Consider the following 23,091-nt stretch of genomic DNA (forward strand, 5'->3'; position numbering starts at 1 on the left):
TCCCTGTCCTCTTTCTCTATATACCCACTACCTTCTGTTATTCAACTGCTTTCAGTGGGTTTCATTTTGCTTTCACAAGTGCAATGGATTTGGGGGCTGATCACCCCCTAACATCTTTTCTCCACTCCCTGTGCCCTCAAAAGATTCCACAAACATGTTCTCTAGATATATGTATATATGATCCTGGGTATGTTTATATATCATTTTACCTTAGATATGGCATCTACATATGAAAGAAAACATGCAACTTTTGGTCTTCTGAACTCAGCATCCCTTACTCTAGTTCCATCCATTTCCTGGCAATCAATATAATGTCATTCTTCTTTATGACTGAATAATATACCATTGTATGTATATGCCACATTTTCTTGATCCATTCATTCTTTTTCAAGTTCCTTTTTGTGAAGGTTTTGTAGCACTTACTATAAAGGTTTTTTAGTTACCTGATTAAATCTATTCCCTGAGGTTACCATGATTATAATTGCTTTTTTAGTTTCTTTCTCAGTCTGTTCATTGTTGATTGATATACAGAAAGTCTATTCATATTTGTTGATTTTGTGTCTTACTGCATTGACAAAAATGTTTAACAGACCAAGGTATTTGAGGGGAGAATAGAATCTTTGGAGTTCTTCAGGTACAGGATCATACCATCAGCAAATAGGATAATTTGACTTCTTCCTTATCTATATGGATTCCTTTTACTTCTTTTCTTACTTCTCTTTCCAAGAATTCCAGTAATATAGTGAATAGGAGTCGAGAGAAAAGAGACCCTTGTCCCTGCTTGGCTTTAGATAATGATCTTAATTTTTTCCCCACTTAGTATTATATTGGCTATTGGCTTGTCATATCTATCCTTCATTATATATTGAAGCACATCCCTTCTATTCCCAGTTTCTTTAGCACTTTTATAAGTTTGCTGAATTTTACCAAAGACTTTTTCTGCATCAATTAAGGTGATTTTATGAGTCCTGTTCTCATTTTATGTGCTATATTGTGTTTCTTGATTTATATATGCTGAACCAGGCTTGCACATCTGGACAGAGGAGAACATTACTGATTGAATGTGTAGCCCTCCACCTCTGGGTATTTCAGCTATAACCTCAGATTATGTGAATCTCAATGGGTCTTCAGTCTTGTCCGGTGTCTAACAGAAAATATTAAGTTGCAGTTTGCTGGAATGACAGAAGCTAATGGGCTTTTGTGAACAAAAAAGTAAAGCCTGGTGAGGCTCTTCACACAAGGATATCAGATCAGAACTTAAATAACTCTCTTCAATACTGATTTGGGCTAGACATGGCAGGCTCATGTCTGTAATCCTATCCAGGAGGCTAAGATCAGAGGATGACAGTTGGAAGCAAGGTTGGGCAGGAAAAATCTGTAAGATTCTTATCTACAACTAACCACCAAAAAGCTGTAAAGGGAGCTGTTGCTCAAGTGGTAGAGCACTACAGAGTGATAGCATCTAGATCTGATTTCAAGCACCAGGACCAGCACCAATAATAATAATGATGATAATAATAATATATCAAAATCTTTCTCTCATTCTCTCTCTCTATCTATCCCCCCTTTCTCTGTGTCTCTGCCTGTCTTTCTATCTGTCTGTCTGTCTCTCTCTCTCTATGTATATATATGTATGTATATATATACATTCACATACACATATGTGTGTGTGTTTATTGCCTTCTCAATTCTACCATGTGAGTAACATGCTATTGGAAGTTTTAAAGGAGAGCCCCTTACTTCCTCTTTTTGCTTCATTATGTAACCAGCTATACTCAAAGACACATTACAGACCCAGGTACAGAGCTCATTGCCATGGGCAGGCAGTGGGTCATGCATTGCTTTGTCTGTCTGATTTTCCTGGCCTTTCTCTCACAACAGCTCCTCCTCCAGCAGGCTTCTATGTTGCTGTGGGCATCCTTCCTCATCCTTGGTAAGTGATGGAGAGAGAGGCCTGGCCTAGGTCTTATCAAGACCGGAAGGCCCCTCCTTAGCTGGATGAAAGAATGGATTTTACTCCCATTTCAGAATAGCATAAAATTAGCAGTGGGGGAGATATTGATTTCATGGTATAAGGGGAAATAGTAATTGATTTACTAAGGTGTGATCCTTGTCTACTTTTGCTTGTAATTTGCTTGAAAATTTCTGCCCCAAAGTGGGCATATTGTTCAGATAAAAGTAACAGCAAAATTAAAACCCATAAAAGCTACTACTAGATTCAGTTTCCTTCCTAAATCACAGCTTGTGGAGCTAGAGAGAAAAAGATGAACTAAGATCTTTGTTAATGGCTATATCCTAACTGTGAGCTGAGGGAAAAATAACTACTACTGAGAATATTTGTCAGTGCACTGTATCCTAAGATTAAACCCACTCTTATTTACAAAGAGCAAGAAAAAAATTAAGATGGATTTCCTCGATTCCCTTCCATATTTCAGTATTAGTTGTCAGTATTTTCCAAATATGCACTGGGAAATTTGGAAAGGCCGTCTTTTGTATATCAAGTATTTGTAGAGTATATTAATCTTGTTCTCATGTATAACTCTAGACTCTAAGAGAAATGTTACTAGAGTGTTTGACATATCATAGGAGCTCAGTAATTTGGATGCTGGGTACCTTAAACAGTGCAGAAATCGGGGTAGAGGGGCCTGGCTGTACCCTTAAGAGCTGACACTGACTAGAGTATCAAAGTACAAATGCAAGAATGTTTGACAGCAGGAGAAAATATTATAGAATGGGTCATTAGATAAGGGGTGTTAATAGTAACTGATTCTTGCTGACCCCTAGACAATGTTCTAAGACTATCTCGTGATCAGCCTACTCTATTTTCTAGCAATCAAAACTGGAACGCCTATGATTCCTGTAACTCCTACCTCCTGTACAAATTTAGAAACTAAGGCACAGAAATTGGGGTAGTATGACTGATGCTAGTACAGTGGCAGGATTCAAAGTGGTAACCTGTCTTTAGAAATTATGCTTTTAATCACTACACCATAGTATATGTCCAATTACAAGTCCCAGACAAGCTGTGGCAGCTTTCCAGCCAAAAGAAAAGAAAGGTTGTTCAGCAGAGTAGCATCTACAAAGACTTTGCTTGAGCCTTAATGAATGGAGGTGATAATTTCATGAAGTACTGAAGGTGTAGAAGAATTCTATTAAATATTAATTCCACAAGACAAGAAGATGATGGAGCCAAGAGGATGCTGTCAGCAACAACCTCATATTTTTTTTAAAAAAATGACAGCAACCATTAATTGAGGACTTTCTAATTTTACTCAATACAATTATATTATGAACTCACTTTTATGGTCCTCATTTATTTTAATGAGGAAACTGAGCGTGGGCCATGTGTGCCCAAATTCACATAGCTAAAATTAAAGCTAGGCTTTCTGAGTTCAAACTAATTTATTGACTACTGTGTTGTTCAGATTTGTTGAGTGGGTGGAACTCGGTATGTTTCGCTTCCTCTTGGTTGGAAGTAGATGGTGGTGTGCAGGCACTGGGGAGAAGCTGGCTGGGAAGTCTGTGTCTATGTTGATGCCTATCTTTTGCCTTTCTTACAGTTCCAGTCAGTGGACAGTTTGGTAAGTCCCTGTTTTCTCTTTTCTTGTTATATCTCTAATAACTGGCCCTAACTCGCCTCTATCTCAAATATTTGGAAGAAGAAACCTAGTTGCCCCTTTCCTCCTTTCCCTGAGGCTGCAAGGACAAGAAAACACATTTTTCTGTTGACTGGGACTCTAAGCACTAATCTCCTTGAAATCACTCTCAAACCAAAAATGTCATGGAAGGCCGAGATACAAGTCAGAATTCTCAGCAGGAGGAGGTAACACTGGCCTAAGGTAGGATTCAAACCAAGCCTGATAGAATGCAAAGAATCCTGAGAGGAAAATTAGTTTTAAAAGAGAGAGAGAAGTTAGGTGCAGTGGCTCACGCCTGTAATCCTAGCTACTTAGGAGGCTGAAATATGAGAATTGAGGTTCAAACCCAGCCTGGGAACCAAAGAACCACTAGAAAACTGAAAGTGGTGCTGTGGCTCAAAAGGTAGAGCGGTAGCCTTGAGCTAAACTGTTCAGGGACAGCGCCCAGGCCCAGAGTTCAAGCCCCACAACCCGCCATTTAAATAAATAGAGAGAAAAGCCATTATATGAAAGCAGGAAGAAGGTGAGACTCCCATAGCTCTGCCCCTAACCATGTGTAATCAATTTAGCCCAAATGTTGTTATTCTCTGAGATTTTTTTTTCATTAATAGCTTAAATTATAATGACTCTGAACTCCCATCCATTTGACGGGTCAGCAGAAAGCCCAGTCTCATAGCTATTTGGAAAGCCCTGTGGAGTATTTCCCCTCTTTCCCCCCCCTCCCAAGCACATCAAGTGCATCTTGGGAGCTGTTGGTAGTCACCCTGCTCCAGCCAGCAGGTGTCATTGCTCACAGCGGCACACCGTCTCCCCCACTTCCTGGCCACCATTCCCATCTCCAGGTCTTTCCAGAATTTCTTTCTTTTTTTTTTTTTTTTTCAGAAGAAACACAAGCTATTCTCATTGAGAACTTAGAGCACTCTGTCCAAACTTTTAAGAAAATTTCTCTCTTAAGGCTGAAAATACTGGCAAATGTCTTACATTACTGCACAGCACATCTAAATTCTTATCTAAAGCACACATTAAAAGCACTTTTCAGCTCTTGCTCCCAGGTAGAGAAAAGGTAATCCTTTATTATTTATTTCTCCATAACTAATGAACCTATTTGGGTAGTTCTTTTAGGGGAAAAAATGGTAAGAATATTTAAAGTCTCAAACTTTGGGAAAATGATTGTTTATAGGCCCTTCAGTGGAAATACTCTCCCTCTTCTGAGTGTAAAACTATCAAGAAAGAAACATATGTAAAGAGAGTCTATGTAGAATTTTCTAGTAAATTATGCACCCTAAAGTTGAGACTTTTATTTTAAAACACTACAAATAAGAATAATCTGTTTTACTTTCCTCTTCCCAGAAGTTACATGACATAGGCAATTTTCACAACAAAGGCATGAATCTCATTTTTTTTTTTCAAATGTGGTGGCTGCCACAGCTTCAGGCATCAAGACTGTATTCGAGGCAGGCCCAGGTGGAAGAAGGAACTAGAGCTGTCAGAGAACTCCCTATGTGCTTCTCTTCTTCAAACGTAAAGGAAAAACTTTTCCCCAGAACCCCCATTTTCCCTAGCTTACTTCTGTTACTGAAGTCTTAGACTAGGGGTCTCATTCTGGGGGCTCAAGAAAACCAGATTTGACTATTCACTGAGGCTCTCCAGACAGTAGAGATGGGTGGTGATGAGGCAGGAAAGGAATTTGTTTTCATGGTCCCAATGGGTAGACAGTGGGTCTAGCCAACTTGTAAGAACTGCCTTCCAAGCCAGGCTGGGTGGCTCATGTCTGTAATCCTATCTCTGTATGAGGCTGAGATTTTGAGGATTGAAGTTCTAGGCCAGCAGGAAAGGCCATAAGACTTGTTACCAATAAACTACTCAGAAAAGCTGGAAGTGGAGCTGTGGCTCAAAGTGGTAGAGCACTAGTCATGAGCAAAAAAAAAAAAGCTCAGGAACAATGCTAAGGCCCTGAGTTCAAGCCCTACAACCACCACCACCAATAACAAAAGAACTGCTTTCCAGGCATAGAGATTTTGGGGGTTTTGGGGGTTTTTTTGCCAGTCTTGGGCTTTAGCTCAGGGCATGAGCACTGTCCTTGGACTTTCTCAAGGTTAGAGCTCTACCACTTGAGCCTCAGCACCACTTCCAGCTTTTTTCTATGCATGTGGTACCAAGGAATCGAACCCGGGTCTTTGTACATGCTAGGCAAGCACTTTAACCACTAGGCCAAACTCCTGGCCGAGATTTTGGTTCTTGACATAAGATATTTTTTCTGCAAACCTTTTGGTTCCTAGAGTTTGCAATAAACTGGGGTGAAGAAATGACTCAGAAAAGTAATAGGTACTGGGGCAGGGAGTTCTTTCTCTCCCCAGGGGCCATTTGGATATTTATGTCATCTCATCATTTGAAGTCCATATAAAAGTATCGGTACAAGCAGACAGACAGCAAAGGGCAGTTGATGAGAGCCAACAAAAACTGTATATCTTGACATGTATCAAATGACTTTGCAGGCCTTATATGGCCCAGGAGCTGGATATTTCCCTCTCCTAGTAAAGAGACAAAATGGAGTTATTTAAGGTGACAACTGCCCTTTTCCGGGTTTAAGGAAATGACTTATAGGTACCATTCCATGATCCCTGTGATCTATAATAAGACATGGTATGTGATAATCTGTTGATTATGATGTTCTAGTCATCTTTTCCCTACCCTTCCCTCCCTTGAATTTTCATCTTTCTTCCTCCCATCTTTCTTTTCTTCCTTCCATACTTTCTTTCTTCTTTCCTTCATCCCTTCCTTCCTTTCTTTCTCTCTTTCTTTATTGCAGATCTCATTATATAGCCTAAGCTGGCCTTGCAAACTTCCTGCATCAAGTCCCAAGTGCTGAGATTATAGGTTTATAGTAGCACTTTGTCAAGCCTAAACTCTTGAAAATAGTTATTCCTATGTTTTCAACCTTCAAGGAGATAGATTAGGTAAATATAGAACTATGTTGCTGGTTTTAGGTAAGTACTCTTAAATGATTAACAAAACTAGTCTGACCCAATGTTTAATGTCATAATGGAGATGGGAGATCTATGAAGGCAACTTTTATTCTGTGTTCAATTACCCATCAGTTCTAGTTCCATCAAGCAAAGAGCCAGTGTGTTTATAAAAGCAGCCCTGTAGTGCCTGGTACAATGTCTTTATCAGAACCTAGCACCTAAAATCATGGCTCACTTTTTCAAATCCATGGTGGGTAGCATTTTAGAAGACAATCCATTGGGACTAGCATTCAGGAGCGCGATCCATGCTTTCTTTATTGATAGTTCCTCCTTGATTGTTAACTGCTTTTGCTCTGCCTCACTCCTTAATGTTGTTAGAAACCATCAGAACAGTAGTTCCACAGAACTTTTACCAACTTCATGAAATACTGCATCTTGGGCAGAATCTCAAATAGCAATACAAATTCATTGAATTCCCATTGAAAGATTGGCCTACTCCCAACACTGATCTCTGAGCAGGCCAAACAGGAGCTTTGTGACAGGAAAGGATGCTTCTCCTGGTAAACAATTTGTTGGCAGTCATCTTTGTTGTTAGCCCTCACAATCTCAAAACTACACAAGTCAGAAACTAAACAGATTTAGAAAGAGTCCCAGTAACAAGTTCTTATTAGGAAAGCATAGTTTAAAACAAAATCTACCCTCATCAAAAAAAAATCCTCTTCACATAGTAAAGGAAGAAAACACTTTTATTACCGAATATAAATCAGAATGTATCACAGGCTATCACTTAGAGATTGAAAAGACAGAAAGGAATCCTATTACTTTGTTCAGGCAAACAGAAACAATCCATACATACAAGTTTTCCAGACAAACACTAACCAACAAAAGGACCTGAAGGAGGAAGTCATCTTAACTTTATCATAGAAGCCAGTGTGTTACCTAACTGGTTTCTCCTTAGAGAGACAAAGTTTTCAGAGTTTGGTGAGGACCATTCGTTTTGCGTATGAGAGCATTGTGAGCTCACCAACATCAGGCTCTTCCTCTCACATAGGGACCAGAAAACAAGGAAGATATACCTAGTTGGCTACCAAACAAAAAGATGGCACCTAAGACCTAGCTGAGACAAGCAGATGCCAATTACCATAGTAAAGATTTACTACCGGCGCTGGTGGCTCACGCCTATAATCCTACTCAGGAGGCTGAGATCTGAGGATCACAGTTCAAAGCCATCCTGGGCACTAAAGACTCTTATCTCCAATTAACCACTAGAAAACTGGAAGTGGTGTGGTGGCTCCAGGGGTTGGACGGTAGCCTTGAGTTGAGGAACTCAGGGGCAGTGCCCAGGCACAGAGTTCAAAACCCATGACTGAAAAAAAAAAAAGGTCAGGGGAAAAAATAATAGTCTCTTCCTTTGCTTACAATAGGAAGAGTTAAGCCTCTCACAGATTTATATTTGCCCTTAAATTCTCCAGTTTCTGTCCCTCCTTGTTTCAAAGACCTTAGAGCCAAATTCATACAAGGTTAATGTCTTCTTGTCATGGGAGTGTCTTGGATACTTGGGGCTTAGAAGCACTGAACTCTTGCACTTCAGATGATAGTTCAATCAATGCCTACTTCTCATTGGTATGAGTAAAAATACAACTTGGATCTTTCCCTCAAACTCCTTAATTGACCCTCTGTGGACAAATTCCATCTCACCACATTCGTTAGCTATATGTATTTTTCCCTCCTTCCATTGGAGGTTCATTGCCTAAAACTGATAAAAAGCCAGATTCACAAGAGAGAGTAAAGTTTCAGCCATAAATGTACATGCAGAGTTCACATAGTATAACTGTGTGAGCCAGAAGATGGAAGTTTATTTACTGTATTATGCTAAACAAAGGAAACAGAGTTTGAGGCTTTGGGGAAGCAAATTATGGGAAGGAGTCCAGAAATATATATTGACCAAAAGTTGTTTAGTAGAGCTTGTTCGGCAGATTTAATTTATTACCTTCTCCATTGAGAAAGCCCAGGTGAGTAAGACGTCTTGCAAAAGGAATTTTTTTCTTTATAAAAGGAAAGTTGAATAAAAAGGAAAGTTGACTATTTTTAGAGCTTTTCTTACTTTTTTTAATTGTATTTTTTGTCTTTTTTTTTTTGGCACTGGGGCTCCAATCCAGGACGTTTCACTTGCTAGGCAAGCGCTTTGCCACTGAGCTACATCCCAGCCCTTTTTCTTACTTTTGATGGCTGTCAATTCTCATAAGAATCCATATTCCAAAGAGCATATTTTGTGATGGCATATTCTGGTACCCACCACACAGGTACATTTATCTGAGAGAAGTATGTTATATGAAGAACCCAGGAGAGAGTCAGGATAAGTGTAATATTCATATATATACCTGAGGTCCTGGCCCACCTGGAAAGGTAAGAGAGTTTATGAGCCTTTTATCATTCATCAGTGGTGAATATGTCCTCTTAGGCTTGCCACTTTCACACTCTCTGAGAGATCTATCTGCTCCTGTAAATTTCTAAGCAACCACTTCCCCTTTGCAGTACAGTAAGGCCAGGTGGAAAGTAAAGACAAGACCAGAGGACCTGGGGAAGCAGTGCTCCTGTCTGGACCACTGGGAGTTCTCCAAAACTATACCATTTGTCTATCTCTCAGGAATCTCTGTGGCTGGGAATGCAGACACCCCATCTCAACTCCATTTCTCTCTCCTTAGCAGCGATACCCAAATCTGTTATTTCCCTTCATCCTCCATGGACCCCAGTCTTTTACGGAGAGAGAGTGAACCTGACTTGCAAAGGACTCCATTCCTACAAATCAGAGAAAACAAAATGGTACCATAGACCCTACAGGGGAAAAGAGAAAGAAAGAGAAACTTCAGGCAACACCCTGGAGGTCCATGAAGCTGGAGCGTTCAGATGTCAGGTTCAGAGCTCACCTGTAAGTGATCCTGTGCGCCTACTCTTTTCTGCAGGTAAGAAAGACAGAGAAATGGCTTTGGATTCATCTTGGTTTCCTGGGGGTGTAAGAACTAGATCTTTCATTCCTACCTAATTTTGTTGGGGAGGGGGGAGAATGTCAGTCGTGGGGTTTGAACTCAAGGCCTATCCCTAAACTCTTCAAGGCTAGCACTCTACCACTTGAGCCACAGCATCACTTCTAGTTTTTTGGTTGCTAATTGGAAATGAGTCTCTTTCTTGGCCAGGCTAGCTTTGAACCATGATCCTCAGATCTCAGCCTCCTGAGTGGCTAGGATTACAGGTATGGGTTACCAATGCTGGTTAATTTTTTTAAGGTATTTCTGTGCAGTTCTTTTCCTATCTAATTTTTTTAACCTCGACTCCTGTCAACTTCACAACCTTCCTCATGGTCTATAAGTGGTTCTCACTTGAAAATTGAGGGTTCTTGTTTTTTCTTGCTTGTTGGTTAAAATCTGAGTTTAAATGCTTAATTAACATAACCAAAAATCTATGCAGTTACATAGTTAAGGAACCAAGTTAGCTTTGCGTAGCACAATAAGGAAGCTACCTGAGACCTTCCCTGTGTGCTTTTACAGCTTTGTGAGAGAGAAATCATGCACATAAATGTGCTAAGCACAAACAGAAGATGAGAAAGGAGGGCAGAAATCTCCAGCCTCAGGCTTTTCATCTTCATCTGTTCTGGGCCTGGTAGCTGGTCTGTCTTTTCCTCTTTTTCTTTTTTGTTGGTTATAGGGCTTGAACTCAAAGCCTGGGTGCTGTCCCTGGGCTCTTTCTCTCAGGGCTAGTGCTCTAGCACTCTGAGCCACAGTGCCACTTCCCAAAATTGGCCTTCCTTCATTCCTATTTTTTCTGTCTACAACCCACTATATCTCTTTGCAGGTTTACTTAGTTTAGACATAATGGTTTGTATCATGGGCACAGAGCTGGAGGAGGAGGCAGTCTCCACAGTTACCTAATTTTTTAAAAATGATCAAACTGGTGTGGTAGAATGTCAGCCTCGAGCAGAAAGCCTCAAGTCCCAAATTCAAGCTCCAGAATAACACGATTTCTATAGAGGGTCATCTTTGTTATCTACTGAGCCTAGATTTGTGTCTCTGACAGTAACCCCACAACATAACATAACCCATGCCTAAACTACTCCCTTGTATATATTTCTCCACATGCTGCCCCGACACTGAGATTTGAAGAGAAGGTTGGTGTTGATCTTTCCCATAGTCTAGGATATCAGGGATTTAAGCCATATTTCACGCCTTTTCTTATCTTTATTAGAAACTTTATAGTTTAAATCTATCTTTGAATGACTGAATAAATACGCTTATAGTTTACATATGATTTGTATCTGAAGTGTGACACATTGTTGAAGAAGACTAGTATGCTTACTTCAGGAGACAAAATCCTGTAGTAGAAAAGACAATCAAGTCTTTGTAATTCAAGGTTCACAGAGGAAGGAGCTGCCTAAAGGATGCTATCCTATCTCTGTTGTTTCCAGGTTCCTTAATCTTACAGGCTCCACATTCTGTGTTTGAAGGAGACACTTTGTTTCTGAGATGCCAAAAACAAGGAAAAGAGAAGCTATATTATGTGAAATATAAATGGAATGGAAAAATACTCTATAAATCTAACAAAACCTTGAATCTTTATATTCCAAGAGCAAGCTTAAATAACAGTGGCAATTACCAATGCTTTGGATCTGTGGATAAAAATCATATACTTAAATCAAATACCAAGCTGATTAAAATTCAAGGTAAGACAGACATGTTGATGTGCCTGCCTTTAATTCTGGCTCTCAGAAGGTTGAGAATAGGAGGATCAAAGCTTGAGGCCAGTCTAAGCAAAAGGTTTATGATAGCTCCTCTCAACTAATTTAATTTTTTTAAATAAGTTAGACATTATAATGCAAGCCTGTCACTCTAGCTACATGAGAATTGCAAATAGAACTGTTAGGCTGGTCCCATCACAAATATGAGAGCCTATTTTGAAAAATGAATAAACCAGACAGGCTCTGGTGGCTCACATCTGTAATCCTAGCTACTCAGGAGACTGAAATCTGAAGATCACAGTTCAAAGCCAGCCCAGGCAGGAAAATCTGTGAGACTCTTATCTCCAATAAGCTACTCAGAAAAAAATCTGGAAGTAGCACGATAACTTAAGTCATAGAGCACTAGCCTTGGTCAGCCCCTAGGCACTGAGTTCAAGACCTAGGACCAGTACATACACACACACACACACACACACACCACAAACTAAAGCAGGAAAGATTAAAGGTGTATCTCAAGTGGTAAGCACCTTCCTATCAAATACAAGACCCAAACCCCAGTACCACCACCAACAACAACAAAATTTCAAAGTAAAACCTTCATCTCATATAGATTTATTCAGTAATGTTGAAGTTGGAAACATTGGGCATGCCACAAAGAGTTTATATGACTATCAAAACACATAAATGTGAGGCAGAAGTCTCCTAGGAGGCAGAGAAAGTAGGAAGACTGGACTTGAAGCATCCTACAGAAGGCAAACTTAGTTCGCTAAGTTTATGATGCCATGAGTCAGACATTTCCTGTTTCTCCCAGAGTGCTGAATACTTTCCTGTGGAGAACTTGAAGAAAAGAAATAACCAAGCCTGTAGAGACTGAAGGCACGACTCAGTTGGTAGAAGAGCCTATGATTCAAAGTGTCAGATTCCAAGTCCCAGTCTCGGACTAAAGACAGAGTGTTAGAAAATATACAATTTTTTCCAAAAAACCACTCAGACATCCAGGTACAGAGAACAAAAAAAAAAAAAGAGCTTATTTTCAGGAAAGAGACTGACGAGACTCCTCCTCACAAGAGAGACGAAGGGTCCCAGCTATTGTGTTGGGTTCCTTTTATAACCTGAGAGGTTTGGGAGATTTTGCTGCCTTACATGATCATAGCTGATCAAAGGAGTATCCCCTCAGATGACCTGAAGACCTGTGAGGTTTAGGGGAACCCTGCCGCCTGATGTGGATATAGCCCAGCACCAAGAGACTATCCCAGGCCAGCGGGGTTGATGCCGAAATTATTTACTACCTCTACTGAATGGGCCTGAAGTTGCCTAGCGAAGAAGCATGCTGAGCTATGAGAGAGGGGGCCACCAGACTGGCACCATCACCATCATGGGGGTGAGGGGGAAAGGAAGAGTGAGAGAGAGAATGTTTGAGTTAACTTTTCTCTCCTAGAACTATTTCCGCATCCAAAGCTGAATGCCACAGCCTTTCAGCCCACAGAGGGGTCTTCTGTGAACCTGAGCTGTGAAACGCATCTTCACCCAGAGCGACTGGACACTCCCCTTCATTTCATCTTCTTCAAAGACAATGGAGCCATCCTGTCAGGATGGAACAAGTCCTCAGAGCTCCAGATCCCAACCATCTGGAAGGAAGACTCAGGATTATATGGGTGTGGCACCAAAACTGTGACCCACAGCGTCCTCAAACACAGTCTCCTACTACAGATCAGCGTGCAGAGTGAGTATGACACTCAAGTGGCCGTGGGTGGGGTAGGGGTGGGGGGGGAGGACTGTGACATCTTCTTGTCTTTTGCCTCTCCTTCTGGCTCCATAGACATAGAAACTGTTGATCAGAGATAGGTATTTATCATCTTCATAAAGACACCAGGCTTAGATTGAGTTGTGAGAAATAACAGATTCAGCTTCCATCTCTATTTCTCTAAAAACTCAAGTCTTCTTTGCCAACTTGGTCATTTGAAAAATGGTAGAGGTGATTCATGGAGTTTGATATAAGGTCTGGGGAAATAATGTGAGAACAAGATGCTCCTGAGTGGGTAGATTCCACAATGCTAAGCTATTTCGAGGGAAAAATCCACTTCTTCCTAGACCAATATGTGCACAAAACAAGGAGGTGCACACATATAAAGTTAAATATGGCAATACCAGCTTGGTATAGATGTCAATGCAGGGTTCTGAAAGCAAGTACAGTCCAGTCTAAAGACTTAACAGCCACTATTGCTACCCCCTATTTTTCAGAAATAATTCAGACCCCCAGTTAGATCAGACAAAATGCCAGTGTGTCTCCGGGGAAAGTCTATGATTGATTTGTGCAGGTATTGAACTAAGTCCAAACTCCAGTCCATTGGTCACAATGCTAATTTGTGTGGAGAGCTATATCTTAAAGTCATATATAAATAATGACCCTGGACAACACCTCAGCCCTGCCTTCCCCTGCCTGGCCCTCACCTGCCCTCTCCTGTTCCCAGGGATCCCTGTGTCTCAAGTCTCCTTGGAGACCCAGCCCCCAGTGGGCCAGGCAGTTGAAGGGGAGACACTGGTCCTTATCTGCTCTGCGGCTGAAGGCACAGGGTACACCACGTTCTCCTGGCACAGGGAGAACACAGAGAAGAGTCTGGGGAGGAAAACGGAGCGTTCCCAGCGGGCAGAGCTGGAGATCGGGGCCATCAGGGAGAGCCATGCTGGTGGATACTACTGCACAGCTGACAACAGTTATGGCCCCGTCCGCAGCGAGGTGATCACCATCACTGTGAGAGGTGAGTTGTAAGTCACCATTGACCTTATTTATTTTTATAGACTACACAAAATTAGGAGTGGGCAGAGCTGGCATGACGCAGCAACACCACTCTCTTTATTGATTTCCATGTGGCCATTTTTCCTTGTGACAGACCTCTTCTAGTTGTTTATTAGTAACTCAATCTGGTGCAAGCAAAGTGTTACCATGGGGATAAGGAGTCTTTGACTATGCTGAGGTGATTGTATATGTATGTTCTCTGGTCCATTGTGTGTTCATCTTAAAGAACAGCCTTAGCTCATTAGCAGTAGTGAGACACAGCTCTGTCACCAGAGTGTCAACTATACCTCTCATTTCAGCAAGTCATCCCTGGGATATCAGAACAGTACTTCAAAGTGGACAGAATCAAAGGCATAAGGCAGTTCTTTATTGGTGCAGGCCTGAGGAATGATGAGCTACCAAATTGTGTGCTGGTAGGTTATGAAACTCCCAAGTACAGACAATAGATAGAGCCCAGCTTGATCCATTGAGAAAAATAACAAACAGCTCAAGACTAGCTCACAGCTAGCTGCAAGCTGTAGTTCACAGCCTTCAATATCTCTGGTGCCAAGGAGCCACACTGGGCCAAGCCAGCCTCTTAGTCAACAACATAGACGCTGAGGAAACAACTTCTATTGAGCTCCACTTTCTCCTCCTTCTCAGGTTCAAGTTGCATCTCTGGCCACCCGAGAAAGCTCTTATTATGACAAGAAACGATTGTGCTTTTCATTACAATAAAACTCCTCCAAAGAGTGAGGTCTACTCTCTTCAGTGTCCCATTTTCTCTGAACTCCACCACTGTCTGACTTGCTTCAGTCCACCAGCATCACTCTCAGGAAGATCATGGACGACCTTCATGGAAGGTCATGGAAGGCTGTGGGCAGTGCTGTCTCCAGCACTTGCCACAAGGGATCCTTTCCTGCTTACAACACTATCCTTGACATCAGGGCCACAACTTTCTCCTGTCACTCTACCTAGTCACCAGGCACTTATTTCAGGCTTATTTTCTGGATCCTTGTCATATTTCCAACCTTTATATTTTGAACACACTTAAGTTTGTGTCCTTAGACTGTGTGTGCTCCATTTGTGGATTTCTGCGTTCAGTCTCATGACTTTGAATACATTTGTAACTTCTGTATACTTGTGACTACAACTCGACCTCTAGGCTGAACTCAAAAATCTATATGGGTACCCACGCACTCCAGAATAGCTAATTAAACCTCTCAAGCATAACTCATATGTAACTCAGACTTGCTTTTGACCCTCAAATAAGTTTCTGCTTAGAGTCTGACCAAAAAAGAAAGCTTCCTTTCCTGACTGCTCAAACTAAAATACTGGACATTATTCCAAAGGAATAATGGAAATAAAGGAAAGCTAGACTCTATCTTACCACTCTGAACTCTTTCCATTCTCCACACCAGTTCCAGACCACCACAATTTTTTGTTTGGATTGATGCAACCACAGTCTTCTGCTAAACTCATTGCTCCTCATTGTATTCTCCATACAACATTGTATTCTCTAAAGTCACCATTTGTTGCTCTGTTCAAAATCCTTCCCTGGCTCTGTCTCCTTCAGAATGACTGCCACCCTTCTCCCTGGGACTCACCAGACCCTGCACTCTTCCTATCACCTTCACAAGAGACACCTGACCTTCAGTCCCTTCCTTAGATTTACAGGCATAACTCTGTTATGCCTTCCTATTGCTCTTTCTCCATAGCCTCATGTTCACCGTTTACCTCCTCCATACAATGTAACTAAGAGCCTTCTTCCCAACTTTCCTTCTCTGGGTTCTGTTTGATTTCCCCTTCCACGGAACTTATCACTAACTACCAGGCCAGGAACACTACCAAGTACACTGTATTGCTCACAATAGTGGATCCTTGTCGTAACCGCAGTTGTATGTCAAATGCCTGGAACAGTGTTGGGCTAAGCTCATGCATTCAATAAATATATACAGAATAGATGAGTTTTACTTTCAATTGTCTCTGTTCATTGTAGTAACAATCCTAGAACATAAGGTTATTACTGTTTGCATTCTACAGAAAAAGAGTTCAAAGAGGTTTGGTAATTTGCATACAGTCACAGAGTTTTATACATGACAACACAGATTTGAACCCTGATGAAATCTTTCAGCTCAAAGAGATAATAATGTTGAAGTTCTCAACACAAGTGCCACATGGTCAGATCCCTACCATCAAGCATGCTAAGCAGGCAGGGAGCTGTGCCATTTATATAAGCAGTCAAAACTCTGACAGTCAAAGTCACAAACCTGAACTGTTTAGAGACTCTGGGAAGGGTTGCTCTGCTCAGACCCCAGCTGCTGTCCAATTTTCTTTTCAGCTCCCTTGGGGACAAGTCTGATGATCAAGTGGGGCCCTCCCAGGTCAAGTGACTGTGATGCTTGCCCAGAACCAAGTGTCACAGTAGAGTGTGCATCATAGTCCAGGAACTGTTTGGGGAGCAGAAACATTGGGTATCATTCTCAGGAGAAAAACTGCAGTCCACAGCACTTGAAGGGAATTTCAAGGTAGGGGAAGAGGAAGAGAGAGGTAGAAAAGTTAAAAGCTACCAAGGGCACTCGATGTCCTGAAAATGCAGGATGACTCTGGAAGTAGGAAATTCTGCTGTTCCTACTGCAAACTGTGCCTCGGGGACCACAGAGGTTATAGTCCTGAGGAAGGGGGCTGTGAATCTGTTGGTAATACACACTGAAATCCAAATTACTCCTTTTGCTTTAGAAGACTAGATCATGGAATGGGTTCTCTTCTTCTGATCTAGGCCACTTCACACACACACACACACACACACACACACACACACACACACACACATCCTCTTAGTAAATGTTATTAGTAGCCCCATTTTCTTTTTTTTCATATATTTTTATTGTAATTAATAGAAGGGTTACGTGATATTTGCCAGATAGATGGTGCATTAATTCCCATACATTGATACCCTTTCACATGTCATGGTCCCCATTTCCCTCCCCCTGACCCCCACCCCTCATCTTTTTTCCCCCATTCCCTATCCAATTTCAAATAACCAAATACAAATATATCTGATATGTCAGGTAACAAAGTGAGATATGTAACAATATGAGATAACCAAGGGACAGCCCCATTTTCTGTATAGGAAAACTGAGGCTTAAGAAGATTCAATCATATTCCCTAGACACCCAGCTAGTAAGTGGCAGAGCTGGGATCCTAACCCCAATAATATGGTTTTAGAATCCTTTCCAAGACAGAAACTTTTCTTAAGTGTGGCCATTTAGTCCCAAGCATGAGTATGGCTGATTTCCATTTTGCACAGACGGAGGCCCAAGCAGGTGACATAAGACTCAAGCCATTGTGTCCCTGGATTGTACCTGCTTCCTTCCTCACCTTCTCTTGAGCATGTTGGGAAGGGGCTGGCTGGCCCCTGAACACCATTTGTAGGTAGGACAGTCATAGGTCATATGACAGATTTATTGGTTTTGTCAGGAAGGGAAGGATAGAAAGAGAAATGTCAACTGCTGGCTACTGAGTACCAGGAATCAGATGAAATAAATGGAAATTATCATTACTGTTGCTTTTCCTCTGATGTTTGGATGTTCCCTGTTAATTCCTGGCTACTGGTGTCTGAAGCTTGAATTTAGTTTACTTGGGGACTGAGGATCTGTATGGAAATCAACATTGTCATCTCACTCCTTGTCCCCTGATCTTGCTCTTGCATTTATTTCTGTATTGCTGTCTCCTGTCTCCAGCCCCCAAACTCCACATGGGCCTGAGCTGTGCTATTGTGTTTACTGGCAAGATCCTCAAGGCTGAATCAAGACCAGTACTTGCTGGAATTCAGTAAATGTTTAAGTGAATGGATAAACTGAATGAAATCTCTCTGGCTGTGGATGCTACAGGAAAATCAGAAACCCCCAATATCATAGTTTCTATTGGTGAACCAATCTATTGGTTCTCCAATCATATAATATTTTACTAAGTAGGGGGGTATGGGGGGGGAGGGAAATGGGTACCAAGACATGTGAAAGGGTATCAATGTATGTGAATTAATGCACCTTCTATCTGGCAAATATCATGTAACCCTTTTACTAATTACAATAAAAAAATCAAAAAAAATATTTTACTAAGTATCTGGGAGAGATGTCCAAGACTCTAGATTACAAGACTATGGGATGGAGCCTAGTGGCAGTGTGGCCTAATGGCAGAGTGCTCTCCTAGCATGCACGAAGCCCTAGGTTCGATTCCTTGGTACCACATACACAGAAAAAGCCAGAAGTGGTGCTGTGGCTCAAGTAGCAGAGCACTAGTCTTGAGCAAAAAGTGTTCAAGGAGAGTAGGACAGTGTACAAGTCAGGCCCTTAGTTCAAGCCCCAGGACTGGCACAAAAAAAAAAAAGAATATGGGATGGACACACACACACACACACACACACACACACACACACACACACACACACAGTGTCACTCTGTCCTGGTCTACGTAGGATCTTTTCTGTCCATACCTTGGTCTTAGGCATCCTTTAAATCCTACCTCATCCTTCTGTAAAGTTTGGGATGCTAGACAAAATAAGGTAAGTTCCAGGACTGCATGACAAATTCAAGCCCTAAGTTTTTCTGCTGAGGCTCACACAGGCTCTTTCCCCTTAGAAATGCCAGGCAACAGAAGAAACCTCGTGGGTTTGGGAGCTGCTGGAAGCCTCTTCAGCATTCTTCTCCTGCTGGTTTTCTTCTGGAGCTGGAGGAAATCAGGTTTGTGCTATTTTGTTATCCTTGCTTGGGTCCCTGCCTAGGACACACCTGTCACCCCAGCAGTCCCCTTAAAGGGCAATTTCCTAAGTAGACCCAAGTAGATGAAGCTACTTAGACCCACTCTAGTATATTATATCTCAATAAATAGGGAGAGGAAAATGGAATTTCTATTGTTAAACCAAATAATTTATCTAAATAATTTATTTGAGAAGTACATATAAACTAGCCAGCTAGAGCCTTCTTTCAATCTGAAATCTACCATAAAAAGATATTAAAAGTAAACTAAAAGGATCCAAAGAAATGGCTGAGAATAAGAGCTGGCTAGGAGGCTGGACTTCTCTGGGTTGAAGCTTGAACCTTCCATCTTGTGTCTCAGCTACCTCCTTTCCCCAATCTTGAGCCTCCCTGCCCGGAAAGGGTCTCACCAGATACCTGCGTGTTTCCAAAGGATTTCTGCCCAAGCCTTGAAGAGTATGGCTTCAGATGCCAGAAAACCTGCTATAAAAGACAAGCTCAGAATTTTTTAGCTTTAGAACATTCCACCCATCCTTCAACTCTGTCCCTTAATTCAATTCAATCCAGGTCCTTACAAACATTTCTATGCCCCAATACTGGGCTGAACATAGGAGTTTTGGACTCCCAACCACATTCTCCTTAGGAAGCCCGAGCTGGGACCTGAGGTTCTTCTGGGCACAAATGTTCCTTGAAATCAGTTCCTTGAAATCTTTCTTGAAAGCTCACTACTCTGAAAGAGGAATTTTTTTTTGCTTCATTAACATTTATTTATTGAGTTATACATACTCACCCTTAATGGTCTCAAATGATTGCACATCTAACTCAAGAATTTGTAGTACTGGCCCTAGAAAATCTATATGCTTTGTTCAATCCTTTCTCACAGTATTTCCTCATGAGAACGGTTGCTGGGCTCATGTTTGTGTTAACTTGTGGATGACCCGTCTGGGTAGCTCCAGTATGTGAAGTCTTTGAGAAACAGCTCCCTCTGCTGATACAATTGTGCCTTTGTTTCATTTTTCAGGAAATTGTTCCCAGGAAGAAGAAACTAGGTAAGTGTTTCTTTGTTACCCAAGTTATGCAATATGCAAAACTGTGTGAGGTTGCAAAATTTTGATCAAGTTATTTTAGATCTTATGGCTAGATACTTCTAGTTTCATGTCTCTTGAATGGGCCAAAAATGAGGCTTCTTAGAACCATTTTTGTGTGTTCATAGCATTATTCATTTTGCATGTTATCTAGATTTTTTTTTCTGAAATCAACCCGTTCATGTGAATGCATGGTCCCAAAAATGGTTGATTTTCTTGAGTTTGAAGAGAATATTTCTGACACCTACAATCTGGTAGTTAGACTGTGTTGCTACAGCAATACACACAATGACTAGATTCCAGATTTTCTATAAATGTTCTACATTTTTCAAGGAAATCTAAGCTTCCAATACTATTATTATTACCCAAGACATGCATCTGTATTGATTGGACTTTGTGTGCTTAAGTTCAGTTTGGAAAATGTTGTCTATGTCAGTATCTCAGTCTTAGGTGATAACCAGAAACTAGGCACTAGGTCACGTTTAATTCTTCCTTGACTTGTCCAGATGTGACAATGTAAAGACACTTAGTCACTACTTTCTGACAATAAGGCCACTCCATTATTGGAGCCATTCCATGAGACCACTGTCACTAAGACATCAAAAGACTCTAGCTCTGTTCCCAGGCATCCAGCCCATACCACAATCCTTGGATTACTCTTAAAAGTACATCTTCTATATAGACCATTGAAGCACCAATGAAACTCTTCCATTTCCTTTTGGCTGCTGCCTTTTCACTAGAGTCCTCTCATTTTGTACCTGTTAGAATGCTCCAGGGCTTATCGTGTGTTTTTACATCTCCCAGGAGCCCTCCCAACCCTGCCTCTGGAGACTCCCCTCACTCCATCTGCCCTGCCCAGGTGCAACTGCAGCCCTTGTATGGTAATGGTAAGGACTCCCCTATACAAAGCTGGAATGATAATGTGCTTGGAGTCTTGCAAAGCCACCCTCAGCTCTCTACAGTTCCCCAAATTTAGATATTCACCATAAGCAATTGCTTCATTGTGTGTCCAGGAAAAATAGGGGTAATTCTTGGGAAGAGGCATTTGCAACGTATACCACTGACAATGCAGCCTAGAAATGTTGTCTTTTCTTTCCAGTGCAATACCAAGAAGATGACTTAGTGTATTCTGAGATCCAGATTATTTGGCTGAGAGGAGAAGAAGAAGGTATGTCTCTGGGAAGAGATTCTGGCTGCAAACTATGTTCACTCCAGTAGATAGTTTCTGGGTGCCTCCTATGTGCTCGTGCAAGTGTATGAAGAGTTAATCAATGAACAAGAAAGACAAAATTTCCTATAGAGCCTGGATTCTAAAGAAGGAAGAAAAAAATGGAACACATAATGAATCTTTACTGATAATCAGAACAAAAATTACACATTCTTCTAAGAGATATCATGATCCTTATAGTAGATTATTAGGATTGTCTCAAGGACTGAATGAATTAATGTTTGTAAAGTATCTACCATGATAATTACTACTCTGGCAACATTTATATATAACATATCAAATTTTCCTCCACTTAAACTTATTGAGCTATGTCCCAATAACTTATGTATATTACGAATATTTTAGCAGGGGTCTAGTGGCTCAGGCCTGTAATCCTAGCTTCTCAGGAGCTGAGCTCTGATGATCACAGTTCAAAGACACAAAAGTCCATGAGACTCTTATCTCCAAGCCCCAGGACTGGCAGGAAAACAAAAAGAAAGAAAGAAACTATGTCAACAAAATCAAGGACTAGAGCATGCTAATTATAAGAGAGCATTTTCTCACAGAACAAATCTATAGAGAGCTTGATGGGAATGTTTTATTAAGATGGATGTACCATAACTTAAGAGAAGTAAGAAGTGAACAAAGAGGAAAAATAACCTGTCAACATCTGGTAGAAGAAGAGATTTCACAGATCAATGAAGCTTGAGAAGAACTTGCAGAGGGCTGGGCTAGGAAATGATGAAACAGGAAATGAAATGGGTTGTATACAGTTGAGGACTTGAAGTGGGAAAAATTATGACCATCAGTGGAGAGAGTCAAATGGCTCTCCAGACTATGAGAAATAAACCTGCAGACTAGGCTCTAAGTTTGTCTTCATGCCTATGACTCAGTGATTTTCTTTCCCTCCACAGCCAGCGGCTCCAGGACTCCTCTAGAGCAAAAGGTGAGTTTCATTCCCCATTGTTTCTCTCCTGGCATTTCCTGCAGCACCATACTCCCATTCCCTTTCCTGTTCTTACCTACCTTCTCTCCATCCCAGAGGGCCTCCATTGTCTATTCTGGAGTGAAGTTACAGCCCTCAGCTAACCCAGCAGAAAAGGTCAGCAGCTCCAAGGATGAAGACAATATGGAATATGATATAATACACGTGTCCTCAGTTGATGTGAACCTGATCTAGAAACCCAGGCCCAGTGAAGCCAAGATCCCGGAATAACCAGTGGGTCCAGCTGTCAGTATTTCTCCCCCCCACTCCAGGACACTCAGATCATCCTTCTGAAGTGGTAATAGGCTGTCCATGCAAATCCTTTGCTTAAAGCACCAGGTCCGGTTAAGGGAAGACTCTGTGACCTGCACTGAGAGGTCTGCCCCAGTCACCATTGTAGGAAAGGGAAATAGTGAGAGAGAAGGACTGAGTTTAACAAACAAGCAAGCATTTCTATGAGAAATGCTGGGACTTGTGCAAAGAGAAGACAGCATTCTGGAACTGTGTTTAGCATATTTATAATTCTGCAGAGTCTTCTGCATCACCTAGTTTGAACATGAGGGGCTGTGCAGGTGCTTCACAGAAAATGTCTAGCCCACTCCCCTGCCTGAAAGGTTCATAATATCCAAAAACTTTTAAAATAAATATTAAGTGTTTAATTTTTTAAAAGTCAGGAGAACACGAGAAGCAGTCTCTAGGCTGAGCTTCCTAAAGCAAGAACATTACCTATGTCATTTGGGACAAAAGTCTCCTTTTCTTTTTTCTCACTTATGTTTCTGTTGTTGTTGTTAGTACTGAGGTTTGAACTCAGAGCCTCATGTTTACTAGACAGGCACTCTATCACTTGAGCCACACACCAACTCTTTTTTTTTTTTAATGTTTGTTTTGTTTTGGGTTTGTTTGTTTCTTTCTTTTTGCTTTAGTTATTTTTCAGATAGGATCTTGCTT

The 23,091-nt window shown here is 41.3% G+C and overlaps 1 protein-coding gene across 1 annotated transcript; it reads left to right on the top strand.

Annotated features, from left to right (window-relative positions):
• Nucleotides 1-1,902: 1,902 nt before the first annotated feature.
• Fcrl4 (Fc receptor like 4) lies at nt 1,903-22,586 on the top strand. The gene is made up of 12 exons (XM_090341625.1): nt 1,903-1,933; nt 3,561-3,581; nt 9,310-9,567; nt 11,064-11,318; nt 12,772-13,056; nt 13,805-14,092; nt 18,750-18,851; nt 19,888-19,915; nt 20,756-20,838; nt 21,051-21,119; nt 22,073-22,104; nt 22,201-22,586. The coding sequence occupies exons 1-12, from the start codon at nt 1,903-1,905 to the stop codon at nt 22,336-22,338; spliced, it is 1,590 nt and encodes a 529-aa protein (XP_090197751.1). The 3' UTR covers nt 22,339-22,586.
• The last annotated feature ends 505 nt before the right edge of the window (nt 22,587-23,091 follow it).

Source organism: Megascapheus bottae, chromosome 10 (genome assembly GCF_031878675.1).
Source record: "Megascapheus bottae isolate mThoBot1 chromosome 10, mThoBot2.hap1, whole genome shotgun sequence".
NCBI classification, from domain to species: Eukaryota; Metazoa; Chordata; class Mammalia; order Rodentia; family Geomyidae; genus Megascapheus; species Megascapheus bottae.